The 15,065-nt window shown below is 53.7% G+C and overlaps 1 protein-coding gene across 2 annotated transcripts; it reads right to left on the bottom strand.

Annotated features, from left to right (window-relative positions):
- Positions 1-1,773: 1,773 nt before the first annotated feature.
- Positions 1,774-6,962, bottom strand: GNB2 (G protein subunit beta 2). Of its 2 annotated transcripts, XM_012759319.2 has the most exons (10): positions 6,795-6,962; positions 4,427-4,572; positions 4,151-4,189; positions 3,936-4,042; positions 3,558-3,621; positions 3,317-3,479; positions 3,151-3,217; positions 2,642-2,843; positions 2,333-2,549; positions 1,774-2,252 (listed from the first exon to the last, which is right to left on the bottom strand). In XM_012759319.2, the coding sequence occupies exons 2-10, from the start codon at positions 4,481-4,483 to the stop codon at positions 2,146-2,148; spliced, it is 1,023 nt and encodes a 340-aa protein (XP_012614773.1). In that variant the 5' UTR covers positions 4,484-4,572; positions 6,795-6,962; the 3' UTR covers positions 1,774-2,145. The 2 variants fall into 2 exon arrangements, with proteins under 2 accessions (XP_012614773.1, XP_075851460.1); XM_075995345.1 differs by lacking the exon at positions 4,427-4,572 and having other exon boundaries at positions 6,795-6,929.
- Between the last annotated feature and the right edge of the window lie 8,103 nt (positions 6,963-15,065).

The following is a 15,065-nucleotide window of genomic DNA, read 5'->3' as shown; positions in this document are numbered from 1 at the left end:
CGGGTCAGTGCCAACCTCATTTGGCTAGTGGGGCGGGGCGGCTGGACTTGGACTCTGGCCCTGGCGAGGGGCTTCCCCCACCGCTGCCATTTTGGGGGATGCCTAGGTGTGAACCTGAAAGCCCCAGCTCTCTGCCTTGCCACATGAATGTATTCTCTGGGCCACAGGCCCCTGCCTCACCCCTGCAAGAGGTAGGGGTGGGATGGATTCCTCCAGGAGCTGCAGAGGGAGGAAGCGCCACTTACTGGACTGAGTCGTTTCTCCTGTGACTGGGGCAGGAAGAGGGGCCTTGAAGGGCAAGAAGTGGGCATCTTCGGGCTTAGGGTTGCAATGTGGGGGTCTGCTGCCAGGGCACCCCCAACCTGCAGCCTGCTGTGGGGTGTGGACCACCCAGCTCTGCACCTGACCCTGCCGCTGACCAAATGGGAGTGGAGCGAGTGGCCTTCCCTGTCGGTGCGTTCTTCGGTGCTGGGTGACGTTGGGGTCAGGAATGGAGCGTGTGTGTCTCGGTCGGGGTAGTAGGCTGCCCCTTCTCTTGCTCACTGATTTCTTAGTCCTAATCTCCACCTGGATTTGTCTCCATCTGTTTTTTTGTTTTTTAGTAGTTTATCTTCTGGGTTTCTCATCTGACGCTTCCCACCGACCTCATTGCTCAGAGTGCAGTATTAGGGCGAGACTCTCCCACTGCCTCCCTCCATGAATGTATTTATCCTTCTAGCCCTGGGGAACTGGGGAGGGGCTGTCTCTTTCCCCATCTGTCCCCAGAGGGATGACTTTGTGTTTTTTTTTTGTTTGTTTTTTTTTTTGCACCAAAGTGGCAACTGGGTCAGTGTTGGGGAATCAAGCTGGCCACAGGGTGGAAGGGCCCCTCCACCTGCTTCTCCCTGGTCTTGACAGTGTTAGCATCCGTGAAAAGACAATATTCTCTCTAAAGCAATAAGGGGGTAATGGGCCAGGGAGTGTCTTGATGCTGCTGGCCCCCAGCTCCCCCTTCCCTCTCGCCAGTGTTGGCGCATCTGCATCTGTGTTGGCGCATCCAAGGTGTAGGGGAGACTCCTGTTGTGACTGAATGTAACTGCCCCTGCCCCTGCCCCTGCGCAGCCAATGCAGGGGAGGGGGGGACACTTCCTGTCTCTTCCTGCCCCTTCCCCCAGCTAAAGAGACTTTGAACTTAGGGGGCCCATGAGCCTGGAGAGGCCTTAACCCTGTGAGGAAGTGTAGGGGGAGCCCTCTCCCACCCCCATCCCCTTCTGAGAGTGGTCAATGTTTACAAGCCCCTGAGCCCTCTGCCCAGGGACTCAGACCTGTTGCTGTCCTTCCCCAGCCCGTCTTCCTGGGCCCTAGCTGTCCCCTGCCCTTCCTGGGGTTGGGGTTGGTGCAGGGGCCATTCTGTGTTCCCTTGTCTGCCTTGTACCCACAATCTTCCTCACCCTGTGTGACTTCCCTTTCTTTTACCTATCCCTGTAAATACTCCCCTCTCCCAATAAAACTTGTGTGTGTTCTCCCCTTCTGAGTCTGCTGTCTTTACTTGGGGAAAGGGGGATGAGCATGTAACTCAGTGCTGGGGTGACTCTGGTCAGCAGCCTGACCAGGCACAAGGACAGTAGAGGCTGTGTCTAGAACACCTGTGGCCCTGTTGGGCAGAGGCTTTCTTACCTAGGACTTCAGCTTTGCTCTGAGAAAGAGTGGGATTCCCCAGCCCTTTATGCTGGTGGGGGCCCCTAACCTTTGCCCTCAGGAAAGAGAAAGACACAAGCAAGGGTGGAGACCAGGTACAGAGTTGGAATTGGTTCCTTTATGGAAAAACTGAAAATATAATAAAAATTAAAATAAAACCAGTTTTAAAAAAGCCAGCCCCTGGAGTTTCCACCTTCTGCCTCTGGCCCTCCAGAGGGGTGAGGCCCTGACCCCAGGGCAGCAAAAGGATGAGGGCCTTCTGCCCCCTCCTCTTCCCCCATTCCATCCCATCTTCATCTCCACAGTGGGGGCCCCGGGAGGAACCAAACCTGGGTGGGGGAGCAGGGACCCAAGGCCCCATGGCCTAGGGAAGGAGGCTTGGTGTGTACCCAGCCCCAAAGCTCCCGGTCTGTAGTGTGGGCGTGGGCAGGGCCCCTCCCGGCCTGGGCCCAGCTGGGGTTGGGGTGGTTAGTTCCAGATCTTGAGGAAGGAGTCCCAGGAGCCTGTAGCCACAGCCATGCCATCATCAGTGACCCCAAGGCAGCTCACGCGGTTGTCATGGCCAGCAAGGACACCTGTGAGGGAGAGAGACCTCAGAACTTACCTGGCCTGGGCTCCCCATCCCTACCCGCCCTACTAGGCACCCTGGTCTCACCTGCACGGTCGCCCTTCATGGCATCCCAGATGTTGCAGTTGAAGTCATCATAGCCAGCAAGCAGCAGCCGGCCACTGCGTGAGAAGGCAACAGAGGTGATGCCACAGATGATGTTGTCGTGGGAATACATGAGGAGCTCCTGGTCGGCCCGCAGGTCAAAAAGGCGGCACGTGGCATCATCAGAGCCAGTGGTGAAGGCGTAGCCGTTGGGGAAGAACTGTAGGACACAGGGCCAGAGTGGGATGAGGGCACGGAGCAGGGCCAGGAGCCTGGTCAGGAGGGGCTGGCCTGGCTCGCCCTGGAACTTACAGCCACAGCATTGATGTCGGATTCGTGGCCGATGAAGGTCTGTCGGCACATAGAATCCCGCACGTCCCACAGCTTGATGGAGGCATCACAGGCACCGGACACAAAGGTGCGGCCATCGGGGGCCAGTGACAGGGACATCACATCCCCACTGTGTCCAGCAAAACCCACGGTCTGCTGGCCTGTCTCAATGTCCCACAGGGCACTGGAGAGGTGACAGGAAGGGAAAGATCAGAGATGGGGTGAAGGACAGAATCCTGCTTCGCCATCCCCTCTACCACATGGGCCCAGCCCTGTCAGAGCACCTAAGGAAGGGACTCCAGGAGCCTGCTCTCATCCTAGGTCTAAGAGCCTTAGTTGGGGAGGGGGCCCATCCCTCCCCCATCCCCTTGGCACCTGCCACAAGAGGGAGGCTAGGGTGTACACTGCATGCTGAGCACAGAGAGAGTGGCCCCTGATGGAGGTAGGAAGTGTGACTTCATCCAGGCTGCCCAGCTTTGGCAGGGACTCACCAGGTGGTATCCCCAGAGCTGGTAATGATTTGGTTGTCATCCAGGAAGCGGCAGCACGACAGGTACCCTGGGGAAAGGGGATTGTCAGCCAGGTCAACACACGGAGGGAGGGCAGCACAACCCCTACCCCCAAGACAGTGCTCATGCCCAGCCAGGGCCCTCTCACCAGTGTGGCCAGGCAGCTCCCGGCTGACCCTGACATTGCCCTCTCGAGTCTTGAGGCTATAGATGGAGCAGATGTTGTCCAACCCCCCGCAGGCCACAAAGTTCCCTGAGGGCGCGTAGGCACAGGTCATGACCCAGGAGGAGCGCAGCGGGATGGCGTGGACCTAGGGAGGAGGGGCAGTGCCCAGGGTCAGAGCCAGCCAGGGTCCTGCCACCCACCCGGCCCTAGGTACCATCTCTACCTTGTTGGTGGTGTAGCTGTCCCAGATGATGAGTTTTCCATCCTGGGAGGCGCTGACCAGCAGCCTGGGGGACAGCGCACAGAAAGGCAGAGGGCCCAGGTGAGAAGCCCTCCTCTGGAGGCAGGACACCCTCCCCTTCTCCCACTGGGCGGGAGGCTCTTCTGAAACAACCCCAGCAGCAGCCCAGAAGTTCCTGTTGGGATGGCCCTGCTTCCCAGGTCCCGTGGGGATGTGAGGGTATCACAGTCTTCCCAAATATACCCTGGGAGTATGGGTGTCCTCCTCATCCCACCAGATCTGCCCCGCCTGCTCTAAGTCAGCCCACAGCACTTGAACACAAAAGCTCAGCACAGAGCCCCAACCCAACTGCACACACACCTTGAGTCTGTCCCCCAATGCATGGCATAGATTTTTGCCAGGTGCCCACGGAGGGTCCTCCGTGTCCTCATCTGGATTCTCCCCACTGGGTCCAGCCCAGCTGTGATCTGGAGGTGGAGGAAAAATGGGCTCAGGGAAGCAGCAGGACCCCATTGAGCAGCACCCCTGCAACCTCACCCCACCATGCCTCCAGTCCTGCCCCAGATTCACCTCACCTGGGTCAGTGTTGAATCCCCACATGCTTTTCGGGCATCCTGTAAGAGATGGCAGAGCCAGGCAGGGAGAAGCAGGAGAGAAGACAGGTGGGGGAGGAGAGGGATGAAAACAGGAGACAGGAGTGGAGAGAATGAGACACTGAGATACTAAGGGGCCCGCCCTCCCCCATCCCCAAACCCCTCACCCTGCCCACTCCAGGGCGCTAGGGAGCAGTACACACAAGCCACCCAACCCTGCCCGCTTGGTCTCCCCAACCCGGCCGGCCAGGCCCTCACCCGGATCTGATTCCGGAGCTGCTCGGCCTCCTGTCTCAGTTGCTCCAGCTCACTCATGGCGCCGGGCCCGTGGGGCGGGGCTGGGGGCGGCTGGGGGCCGCGGGACGGGGGCTGGGGGAGGCAGCTCCTGGCCGCTGGCCCGAGGCCTGGGGGGATGCAGGGCTGACGTCAGGCCCCAAGGCCGCCGGGGAAGAAGGGGGAAAGGCGGGGTTGAAGCGTGGCCCGGAAGGGAAGGGGTAAGCACCGGAGGGGGAGGGGGCGGCAGCGGTGACCCCGGTCGCCCGGGCAGAACCGGGGTCTCTGGCACCACAGTGGTGTTGCCGAGCTGTAGGCCTAGGACTAGCCTACTTCCCCAATCTTCTTCCCGCCCCCCGGAAACGGAGCGGGAAGTGCAAGAGGAAGCGCAGGGGAAACCCCTCCCTCGGACAGCAGCCCGGGCGGGACACCCGAGGCAGGAACTGGTTGGGGGGAGTCCCTTCGAAAACAGACCTGGCGCCCGCCCCAGCCCGCACAGGCACCACCCTCCAAGCACCTAATTTTAAAAGGGGCGGTGCCTCTTTAAATTCACCCCCACACGCCGCACACCCTCCACACACACCCCCAGCTTCCACGGTGGGGGGAGACCAGGGGAAAGCTGGGCTGTTCGTGGGGTTGCCTAGGCAACCGTCACCCGGACTGAGAGCACCTCATTGGTGAAGTGCCCCCACCCTAGCCCCGTTGTCAAGGCAACCGCATCCACGGCAGAGACCTGTAGGGTGGGTGACCCCACCCCCGGCCCCATCGCCCCCGCCCGACCCTGCCTCCCACCCCTCCTCAGAACCGGCCAGGGTGGCTGTTTACAGGATTTGGGAAAAGCCGATTGGGCACTAATAGGTTCGGGACGGCTCACCCCGGATAATCCCCCGGCCGGCTGCGCCCCATTAGCCGTCCGCCGAGGGTGGAGGCGAGAGTGGCGGGGAAGGCAGCCCCAAGCCCCTGCTCCCTCCAGCGCCGAGGCCACCCGCCCGCCGCGCCCGCAGAAGGCCCGTGGGAGCCGCTCTCGAGTAATTAGGGCTCTGAAGAGAGGTCCCTGGCCCAGAGGCGCGGAGCTGATCTCTCCCAGGCGTCAGCCCGCAGCCCCAGGCGGCCCAGCCCCTGCGCCCTCGGCACCCCAAGGGCCCATCCTGGGCCTGGCTGGCTCCTCCCGGGGCCGGAGTCCTGCCCCCCTTGGACACCTGTGTGATCTAGCCGTGCATACCGCACTCTACCGACCCAGGCGTCCCCCACCCAGCTCCTACTTCCCCCAGGCGCTGAGCGTTCCTCTTCCCCACTGACATTTCCCCTCAGTGAGTTCAGCTTTCTACGCCAGTGCCAGGGGATGCCCCTCGAAAACGGGGGCGGGGGCACAGAAATCCCTACCCTACCCCACCCACCCCCGGGTCCGGACAAAGCCCCTTCCTTCCAGCTGCCAGCAGCCCAGGCCGGGCGGCAACGCCAGAGGCCCGGGGCAGAAGGAAGCAGGCCAGGAGGAAGCCGCTGGGGGTGGGGGCGACACTCCCAGCCTCAGTTCCCATCACCCTCCAGGGCCCCCTCAGCAGCCCCCGAATTCTGGGGATACAGCAGCCAGAGCCTCATAGAGAAATGGGGGTGCCACCATTTCCGCAGGTCTGGTGGGGCGAAGAGGAGGAGACAGGGGAGGGTCCCTGGATCTGGCAGCTGGAAGGCGCGGGCTGGTGCCGCGCTGCGAAGCGCAGTGGGCCTGGCCCTCCAGCCCCCACGACCTCCATTTTGCCCGAAAGAAAGCTGGGCGGGGGACAGACACCTGGGAGCTAGGCTTGGGGTTAGGACTTGTAAAAGGGGAATGGAGTGATGAAGTCTCCGGTTTCGAGTAGGGGGCCAGAAACCACGGGCAGAACCCCAATCGGGGTAGGGTGGAGACGAAGCGAAGGCGCGGCCTTGCCTGTTTCTCCCCAGATTCTGCAGTTTTGCAAGGCGAATGCCGGCAGGGTGCGAAACAGGGGGACACGAGGGGTGCCACCTGGGACAGGCGGGAGGTGGTGGTGGGGAAAGGGGGCGGGACGGGGCCTAGAGGAAGCCCGGAATTTAGCCCCCCAACTTCTAAGGGAGCAAGAGGCAGGCGGGACTGGGATGGGGTCTGGGGTCAGGCAAAATGCCGCTGATGGTGCAGGGAACGCATGCATTAATGGGGAAAGGGGTCCCCCAGTTCCCCTTCCGGGTTTGGAAGCGACGGAGCCGAAGGCAGGGAGGGGAGGTCTGGGGAGTTACGTCCGCTCCCAAGAGGCCAGACCGGGGAGACAGAAGGAAGAGAGGTTCCCCCATGGGAATTTGGGGCTGGGGGCATGAGGACTCCTTTTGTCAGCGGAGGTACCTGTGGCGGTGGGACTCTGCGAAGGGGTCGCTAGAGGAGCGCGGGAGGTCCTGTCTTCCTCCGCGGCGGAGGCGGCAGCGGCGGCGACGCGGATGGATTTCCTCAGTCACCCCAACTCAACCGTCCAGCGCTGCTCTCCCCAGAGCGGAGGGATCCCGCCCGCCAGTGACGCGGCCGTCGCCGCCGCGCCCAGGGCCCGGCTGGACGATACCAACTACTTAGTGGGGGAATGCCAGAAGAGAAAACACCACTTAAGGGGCAAAGACTGACTCAGTCACAACAAAGATAGCATGTCACACTATTTCGACGCAAATCGACCAAAAAAAAATGTTTTGCTTTCCGGAAGGATTAAGGTGTCCCCCTGGGGCTGGCAGAAGTGGTACAGGCATAGGGGAGGGTGAGACGGCTCTCTGGTCACGTGATAGACCTCCAGCCCCTCCCGGATTGGGTGGATGCAGACTGGGAAGGGGAGCTCGACGCCCCAGTTCTCAGTTGGACCACGCCCCCGCCTGGAGAGGCCCCGCCCCTCTTAGGGGGGCGGAGCCTGAGAAATCCGGACTGGCTGAGGACAGGGCCCACCTCCAGGCAGTAGAAGGAAAGAACAGTGATTCTAATCGTCCCCTGAGCAAGGGCGGGTGGAGGCTGGTGCAGACCCCTGGGAATGCCATAAGAATCCTGCACAGACAGTTCCTTAGCGTTGCCCAGGTTTTTGTAGACCCCTTTACAGAGTCGCATGCCACCATAATAGCAACTCACTTATTGAGTTCCATACTTATGTTATTAATCCCGCAACACTGTGAAGTTAAGTGCTAGCATTACCCCTTTTCTAGCAGTGGAACTAGACCGAAGGCTACAGAGTTAAGATATGAACTCAGACTGCCTTAACGACTTCGCTGTGCAATTACAGTACATCTATACCAGCTTCTAGATGGAATCCCCCTGGGGACCATTCCAATAATGGGACAAGAATGTAAGCATAGGCCTGCTTCCGTTTCCACACCTGTTAAATGGGAGTGTTGAGGGCCCATCTGCCCTGCAAATCTCTTGGACTATTGAGATACCATAGATTGTGAAAATGTTTTAGAAATTTCAAGTCAACGAATAGCCTCCACTGATTCCTTGCAATTTTAAAGTATCACAATACGCTATTCATTTAGTCTCTGTTAAAGGCGGTACAAATATTTTCCAAAAGCATAAGTTTTTTGTTTTTTGTTTTTTTTGTTTTTTGAGACAGAGTCTCACTTTGTTGCCCAGGCTAGAGTGAGTGCCATGGCATCAGCCTAGCTCACAGCAACCTCAAACTCCTGGGCTCAAGCAATCCTCCTGACTCAGCCTCCCAAGTAGCTGGGACTATAGGCAGGTGCCACCATGCCCGGCTAATTTTTTCTATATATATTAGTTGGCCAATTAATTTCTTTCTATTTATGGTAGAGACAGGGTCTCACTCTTGCTCAGGCTGGTTTCAAACTCCTGACCTTGAGCTATCCGCCCGCCTCAGCCTCCCAGAGAGCTAGGATTACAGGCGTGAGCCACCACGCCCAGCCTAAAAGCATAAATTTTTAAAGAAAATAAGAAAAACAGTCGCATTCTTAGTTATGCACAAATTCTATGGATGTACACCTACCAATTCAATGATATATTACCAATAGATAATAGGTGTTAGAATTTGGAAGGGGCCTCATAGATAATTTACTTCAATTTCCTCAATCTACAGACAGGCACAGTGACTTACCTAAAGTCACTTAGAAAATTAGCAGCTGAGGACTAGAACACAATTTTGTCAATCTCTATAGGGCATCTGATGCTGCTTCCTCTCACTTTGGTTTCTGTGATATGTTTTCCTGTTTTAGCTCGCTCAGCTAATGTTTACTGAGCCCTAATAATGTATCAGGCCCCGTCCTAGGCAATTAGGATACAACTGTGAACAACAGGGCACAGATGGTAGGTAAATGGGCACTGAAATAACAATTCATGCTGGTGGCCTGGAGGTGCTGTTTACTGGGAATAGAATGGCTGAGCGTGGATACATTTGGGGGCAAGATCAAGAGTTTCAGATTCGGCAGTTTTCGATTTGAGGTGCCCATGAAGTGTCAGGAGAAATGTTCAATAGGCAGCTATAGAAGCAGGTCTGGGCATCAGTGGAGAAATCTGAATTGGAATAGAGCCCCGAGAGCGAGTGGCACATTTGAGTAGATGAAGTCATAAAGAGGCTCAGGGAAAAGATGAGATGGCCTAAGACCAAGCTCTGAGGAACTCCAACATTTAGAGGTCAGCTGGAGAACAAGCTGCCAAAGGAGAAGCGAGAGAGCTAAGAAGGAAATCAGGAGAATGGGGAGTTCTAGAACCCAAAAGAAAAGAGTGTTCCAAAGAGGAAATGGTAAGCTGCGTCGAACGCTGCAGAGAGATGAAGCAAGACTGGGCTGAGAAATGTGCAAAGGATTGGATACCGTAGAGGCCGCTGGTAACTTTGTCCAGAGCATTTGCAATGGCTGCCACGGCTCTACTTGCAGTGAGCTGCAGGTGAGTGAGAAATGAGGCAGTGGAGACAGCGAGTGACCAGGGCTTTGGGAATCTTGGCTTGGAGTGGGGTATAGAAATCTAGGACAACAGTGGAAGAGAATGTAGAGTCCGGATATTTGGGCCAGGTTTTTTTTTTTTTTTTTTTTTTTTTTTGGTGGACAGGAAGTAGGATTTATTGGTGGGCATAAGTAAGGAGGGGCAGCACAGATGAAGCCCTCATGAGCGCAGGGTCTGCCGCTTGTCCACAGGGCCATGATTGGGGATGTATTTGACTCCACAGCCATCTGGGATGAGCTGCTTCTTAGTCACCATGTCTTCAGACTCATCTGCATTAAACTTGGTAAAGCCCCACTTCTTTGAGATGTGGATCTTCTGGTGGCCAGGGGCCTTGAACTTGGCCTTGTGCAGGGCCTCAATCACATGCTCTTTGTTCTGCAGTTTAGTGCGGATGGACGCGACGACTTGGTCAATGTGAACCCTGGCCACAGTGCCCTGGGGCTTTCCAAAGGCACTGCACATACCTATCTGGATCCTAGACTGGGGAGAGCACAAGGTCTGACACATGAACATACATTGGAAAGGACTGTTTCCAAGGTCCCTTCGAGGAACCATTGCCAGATATTTGGTTTTTGATGGGAGCCAGCTTAGATGATACTGGGAAGGACAGTAGGAGAGAGGGAGGGGGAAGGCTACAGGTGGTGGGGATGACCAATAGGTAACCAACTTGTCTGAGAAAGTAGAAGCCCTGGAGCACAAGTGGAAGACCTGGCTCTGATGGGTCCCAGGACCTCCTTCCTCTAACTGTTCTCTCTTGGCCTCTCCTCCTCCTCAGGGCATTCTGTAAAAAAACAAAACAAAACAAAAAACCTCTGTTGTTTTTTCCAGAATGCTGACACTTTGGCCTCCTCAATCTCTTCACATTATTCGTCAGTGACTTTATCCACTACTGTGACTTTACCTCATAATGGCTCATAACTCTCCAACCCCCATCTCCAGCCCAAATGTCATTTCCCCATGTGCAGACGTGGTACATGTCCAACTGCAGATGGAGTATCTCCACTTGGATGCTCAGGGACAGTACTGTGCTGGTGTCAGCTCGTGCCAGCTCACAGGAGCCCATTGTGCACTTCTCTTCCCAACCCCTCATTCAGCAAAGTCATGTTGATAGTGGTAATTTGAATTCATCCATGGTGGGAGTATTTACATCATGCAAATTGGCAAATGCTTCAGATCAGGGCTTCCCCTTCCATGGTTGTTAAAATGTTTACCACACACTGCTATTCACAGACATCTCATACCCAACATATTCAAAACTAAATCATCTTTCTCCACACCCCACATTGCCTAGCCCTATCCCTCTCCTGGATCTCTTGGCCCAGTTAGCAGCACCACCATCCACTCAGGAGTTTTGCACTCCCTCATTCCCCAAAGCCAAAGGATGGTCAACAATTAAGGTATAGTCCAAGCTGCTATAACAAAGAATCCCCAAAATTCAGTGACTTAAGCACAATCCCAAAATAGATAATCCAGGACTGTGGGGCATCCCTGCCATCTTCAATATGTGGCTTTCAAGCCAGGCGCCATGGTTCATGCCTGTAATCCTGGCACTCTTGGAGGCCAAAGTAGGAGGATCGCTTAAGCTCAGGAGTTCAAGACCAGCCTGAGCAAGAGCCAGACCCCATCTCTACTAAAAATAAAAAATTAGCCAGGTGTTATGGCATGTGTGCCTGTAGTCCCAGCTACCTGGGAAGCTGAGGCAGGAGGATCACTTGAGCCCAGGAATTTGAGGTTGCAGGGATCTGTGATGACGCCACTGCACTCTAGCCAGAATGACAGAGTGAGACTCCATCTCAAAAAGGAAAAGAAAAAAAAAGGCTTCCATCTCTGTCCAACATAGCCCAGGCAGCAGTCACCATCATATCTGAATCTCACCCATTGGAAAGTGGGGTGGGTGAGAAGCACAAGTTCTTTCCTGATCAAGGACACCACTGCTCAGAAGTTGACCAGGTGCAAGGAAGGCTGGGCTGTGTAGTCTCTAGCCATGTATGCAGCTAAAACATAATTAATAAACAAAGAGGGCAATGGTTATTGGTGTAAGGATAGCAGTCTACGTCATTGCTGGATACATCATGTTCATGCTACCTCTTGAATATTGATTAAATCCTGTCCCTTCTACTGTTTGCCAGCTACTGTCACCATGGTTCTTGCTTTTTCCTGGCCTCTAGGAGAGTTCCTCTCTAATCAACCTACCAAATAGCTGCCAGAGATATCTTACTAAAATGCAAATTGGGTGGCTAACTTTCCTGTTCCAAATCATGCTGTAGTTCCCCAGTGATTCCATGAGAAGGGCCAACTTCTTTGCATGACACTCAGGCTGGGTCTTGTCCCCTCGACTCAGAATGCCATCCATCCCCCGCTTCAACTCCACTTCCTTGTCTGCCAGAAAAATTTGGGACATTTTCTAGGGCTTAGTTTCAATATTGCCTCCTGACCACACTGTTGTTTGTGCCCACTGCAATACTGGCTTCGTTCCTATTGTAGCCTTTACTGGACTCTGTATTTCTGGGCACTTGCCACCTGCACTGGGCCAGGGGCTCCCTGGGAAGCCAAGGCTCTTGGCTTATTTGGCAGAAGGCTGGGAGACAGCTCAGCCCGCATGGAAGAGACCCTCACAAGATGCCAAATCGATGCCAAGACCTGGGGTCTGGAGGCCTGAACCTGGCCGTAGCACCTTGGACATCACTACCAGGTGCTTAGGTTTGGCCAAGTTGAAGGTGGGCATGGAAAGTGAGAACCTCCAGCTGACTTTACTGAATTAATCAATCATCCATCTTCCTGTATGGACATTAAACTCTACAAGAGTCACATCAAGTTCTATGAGCCATTTTATTCCCAGTGCCTATGAGGCACATAGAGAACATTTATGGAATGAATAAAAACATGACAACACTTGTGCCAGGATCACACTTTTCACATGTCTCAGTTCCAATCTCATCCTTGTCACCAGCTGAGTGACTTTGGGCAAGTCTATACGCCTTTGTTTCCCCTGCAAAATGGGGATAATAATTGGGTTGTTATGAAGATTAAATGATTTAATATTTGTAAGGCATTTATAACAATGCCTAGCATATAATAGATGCTTTGTGTCTTCTAAATAAAAACAGAGTTGCCGGCTGGGCGTGGTGGCTCACGCCTGTGATAGTAGCACTCTGGGAGGCTGAGACAGGTGGATCATTTGAGCTCAGGAGTTGGAGACCAGCCTGAGCAAGAGGGATATCCATCTCTACTAAAAAAATAGAAAGAAATTAGCTGGACAACTAAAAATATATATATATATATATGTATATATATATATAAAAATTAACCAGGCATGGTGGCACATGCCTGTAGTCCCAGCTACTCAGGAGGCTGAGGCAGGAGGATCGCTTGAGCCCAGGAGGGCTTTTTGCTTGTTTGTTTGTTTGTTTGTTTTGAGACAGAGTCTGGCTCTGTTGCCCTGGCTAGAGTGCTGTGGTGTCACCCTAGATCACAGCAACCTCAAACTTCTGGGCTCAAGCAATCCTCTGCCTCAGCCTCCCGAGTAGCTGGGACTACAGGTATGCACCACCATGCCTGGCTAATTTTTCTATATATTTTTAGTTAGCAAGCTAGTTTCTTTCTGTTTTTTAGTAGAGATGGGGTCTCGCTCTTGCTCAGGCTGGTCTCAAACTCCTGAGCTGAAACGATCTGTCCACCTTGGCCTCCCAGAGTACTAGGACTACAGGCGTCCTAGCCACTGAGCCACTGAGCCACTGAGCGCGGCAGAGCCCAGGTGTTTGATGTAGCTGTGAGCAAGGCTGACGCCATGGCCCTCTAGTCTGGGAAACAGAGTGAGACTCTGTCTCAAACAAAACAAAACAAAACAAAACAAAAAACAGAGTTGCAGACACAAAGCAGTTGGCCTTTGATTATTTTCCAGCCTCGTCTCCCCCTGACACCAGCCTTGGCCTCTGCTGTCAGCTCATATCTAACCCTCCTTCTAGACCAAGCCTCTATTTCCATGTATTCTGGAAGTTTTCATGTCTCTAGACCTTTGCACATGCTGCTTTCTGTGTGGAAGACTATTTCCACCTTTTCGTCTATGAATCCCTCTTCATCCTTCACAGTTGAACTCAAATTTCACTTCTAGAAGCCTTCCTGGACTCTCAGAGACAGGTAGCCCCTCCCTCCTCTGGCCTCCATCTCATCTCACTTTTGTGCACGTCTGTGCTCCCCACGGCACCAAAACTCCTTGAGAACAGGGGTACACTGTATCTTAAGCACTTCAGGGTTCCCTCCCATGCCTAGCACAGTGCCTGCCACACAGTAGGCATAAAAGATGTTTGTTGAATCAATGAATAGACAAGTGAAATGTATTAATTACTATGCCTTAGCCACTTCTGTCATACACTAGAATTTTTAAATTTTTAAAAAATTTTGCCGGGCGCCGTGGCTCACGCCTGTAATCCTAGCTCTCTGGGAGGCCGAGGCGGGCGGATTGCTCGAGGTCAGGAGTTCGAAACCACCCTGAGCAAGAGCGAGACCCCGTCTCTACTATAAATAGAAAGAAATTAATTGGCCAACTAATATATATATATACAAAAAATTAGCCGGGCATGGTGGCGCATGCCTGTAGTCCCAGCTACTTGGGAGGCTGAGGCAGGAGGATTGCTTGAGCCAGGAGTTTGAGGTTGCTGTGAGCTAGACTGACGCCACGGCACTCACTCTAGCCTGGGCAATACAGCGAGACTCTGTCTCAAGAAAAAAAAAAAAATTTTAACTTTTTGGAGATAGAGTCTCTGTTGGCCAGTATAAGAGTAGTGGCCTCTGGCTGGGCACAGTGGCTCACGCCTGTAATCCTAGCATTCTGGGAGGCCCAGGTGTGTGGATTGCTTGAGGTCAGGAGTTCGAAACCAGCCTGAGCAAGAGCGAGACTCCGTCTCTACTATAAATAGGAAGAAGTTAATCGGCCAACTAATACATATAGAAAAAATTAGCCGGGCATGGTGGCACATGCCTGTAGTCCCAGCTACTCGGGAGGCTGAGGCAGTAGGATTGCTTGAGCCCAGGAGTTTGAGGTTGCTGTGAGCTAGGCTGATGTCACCGCACTCACTCTAGCCTGGGCAACAAAATGAGACTCTGTCTCAAAAAAAAAAAGAAAGAAAGAAAGAAAGAAAGAGTAGTGGCCTCATCTTAGCTCACTGCAACCTCAAACTCCTGGGATCAAGCGAACCTCCTGTCTCAGTCTCCCAAGTAGCTGGGACTACAGGCATGCCCCACCACACCCAACTGATTTTTCTATTTTGGCTTTTGCCAAAATAGAAACAGACAGGGTTTGGCTTTTGCTCAGGCTAGTCTTTTTTTTTTTTTTTCTAACTTATGCATAATAATATTAAAGTCTCAAAACCCTGTCTCTGTGAAGAAAAAAAAATCCTAGGATTTGATCCATTATCAGTAAGGTTTCTTCTGAGTGGGAAAGTTTCTGAATCTGAGATAAGATGGCTTGAGGGATGGAGAGAAGGAATAGTGGGAATTAATAAGATGAACTCCATGGGAAGTGAGCCAACATCATTAAATGTCAACAAAAGGAGTGGTGCAAGCCATTAATAGAATCACTTTCCCTTCCAGCTTTCCTTTAATCCTCACCTCTGCATTTTGAAAGATGAAGAAATGCAAGTGCAGAGAGGTTAAGAGGCTCATCCAATTAATTCAACCAATCCTCAATGTTATAGA

This window comes from Microcebus murinus, chromosome 19 (assembly GCF_040939455.1).
Source record: "Microcebus murinus isolate Inina chromosome 19, M.murinus_Inina_mat1.0, whole genome shotgun sequence".
NCBI lineage: Eukaryota > Metazoa > Chordata > Mammalia > Primates > Cheirogaleidae > Microcebus > Microcebus murinus.
Note: the sequence above shows the minus strand (reverse complement) of the source record. Positions and strands in the feature narration are given on the sequence as shown.

Excerpts from the sequence above, each read along its gene's own strand:
- GNB2 (XM_012759319.2), bottom strand. The coding sequence starts at position 4,483 with ATGAGTGAGCTGGAGCAACTGAGACAGGAGGCCGAGCAGCTCCGGAAT. Across the intron at positions 4,043-4,150 it reads GGGATTCAACACTGACCCAG|ATCACAGCTGGGCTGGACCC; the intron begins GTGAGGTGAATC and ends CTCCACCTCCAG. Across the intron at positions 3,480-3,557 it reads ACAGCTACACCACCAACAAG|GTCCACGCCATCCCGCTGCG; the intron begins GTAGAGATGGTA and ends CCTCCTCCCTAG.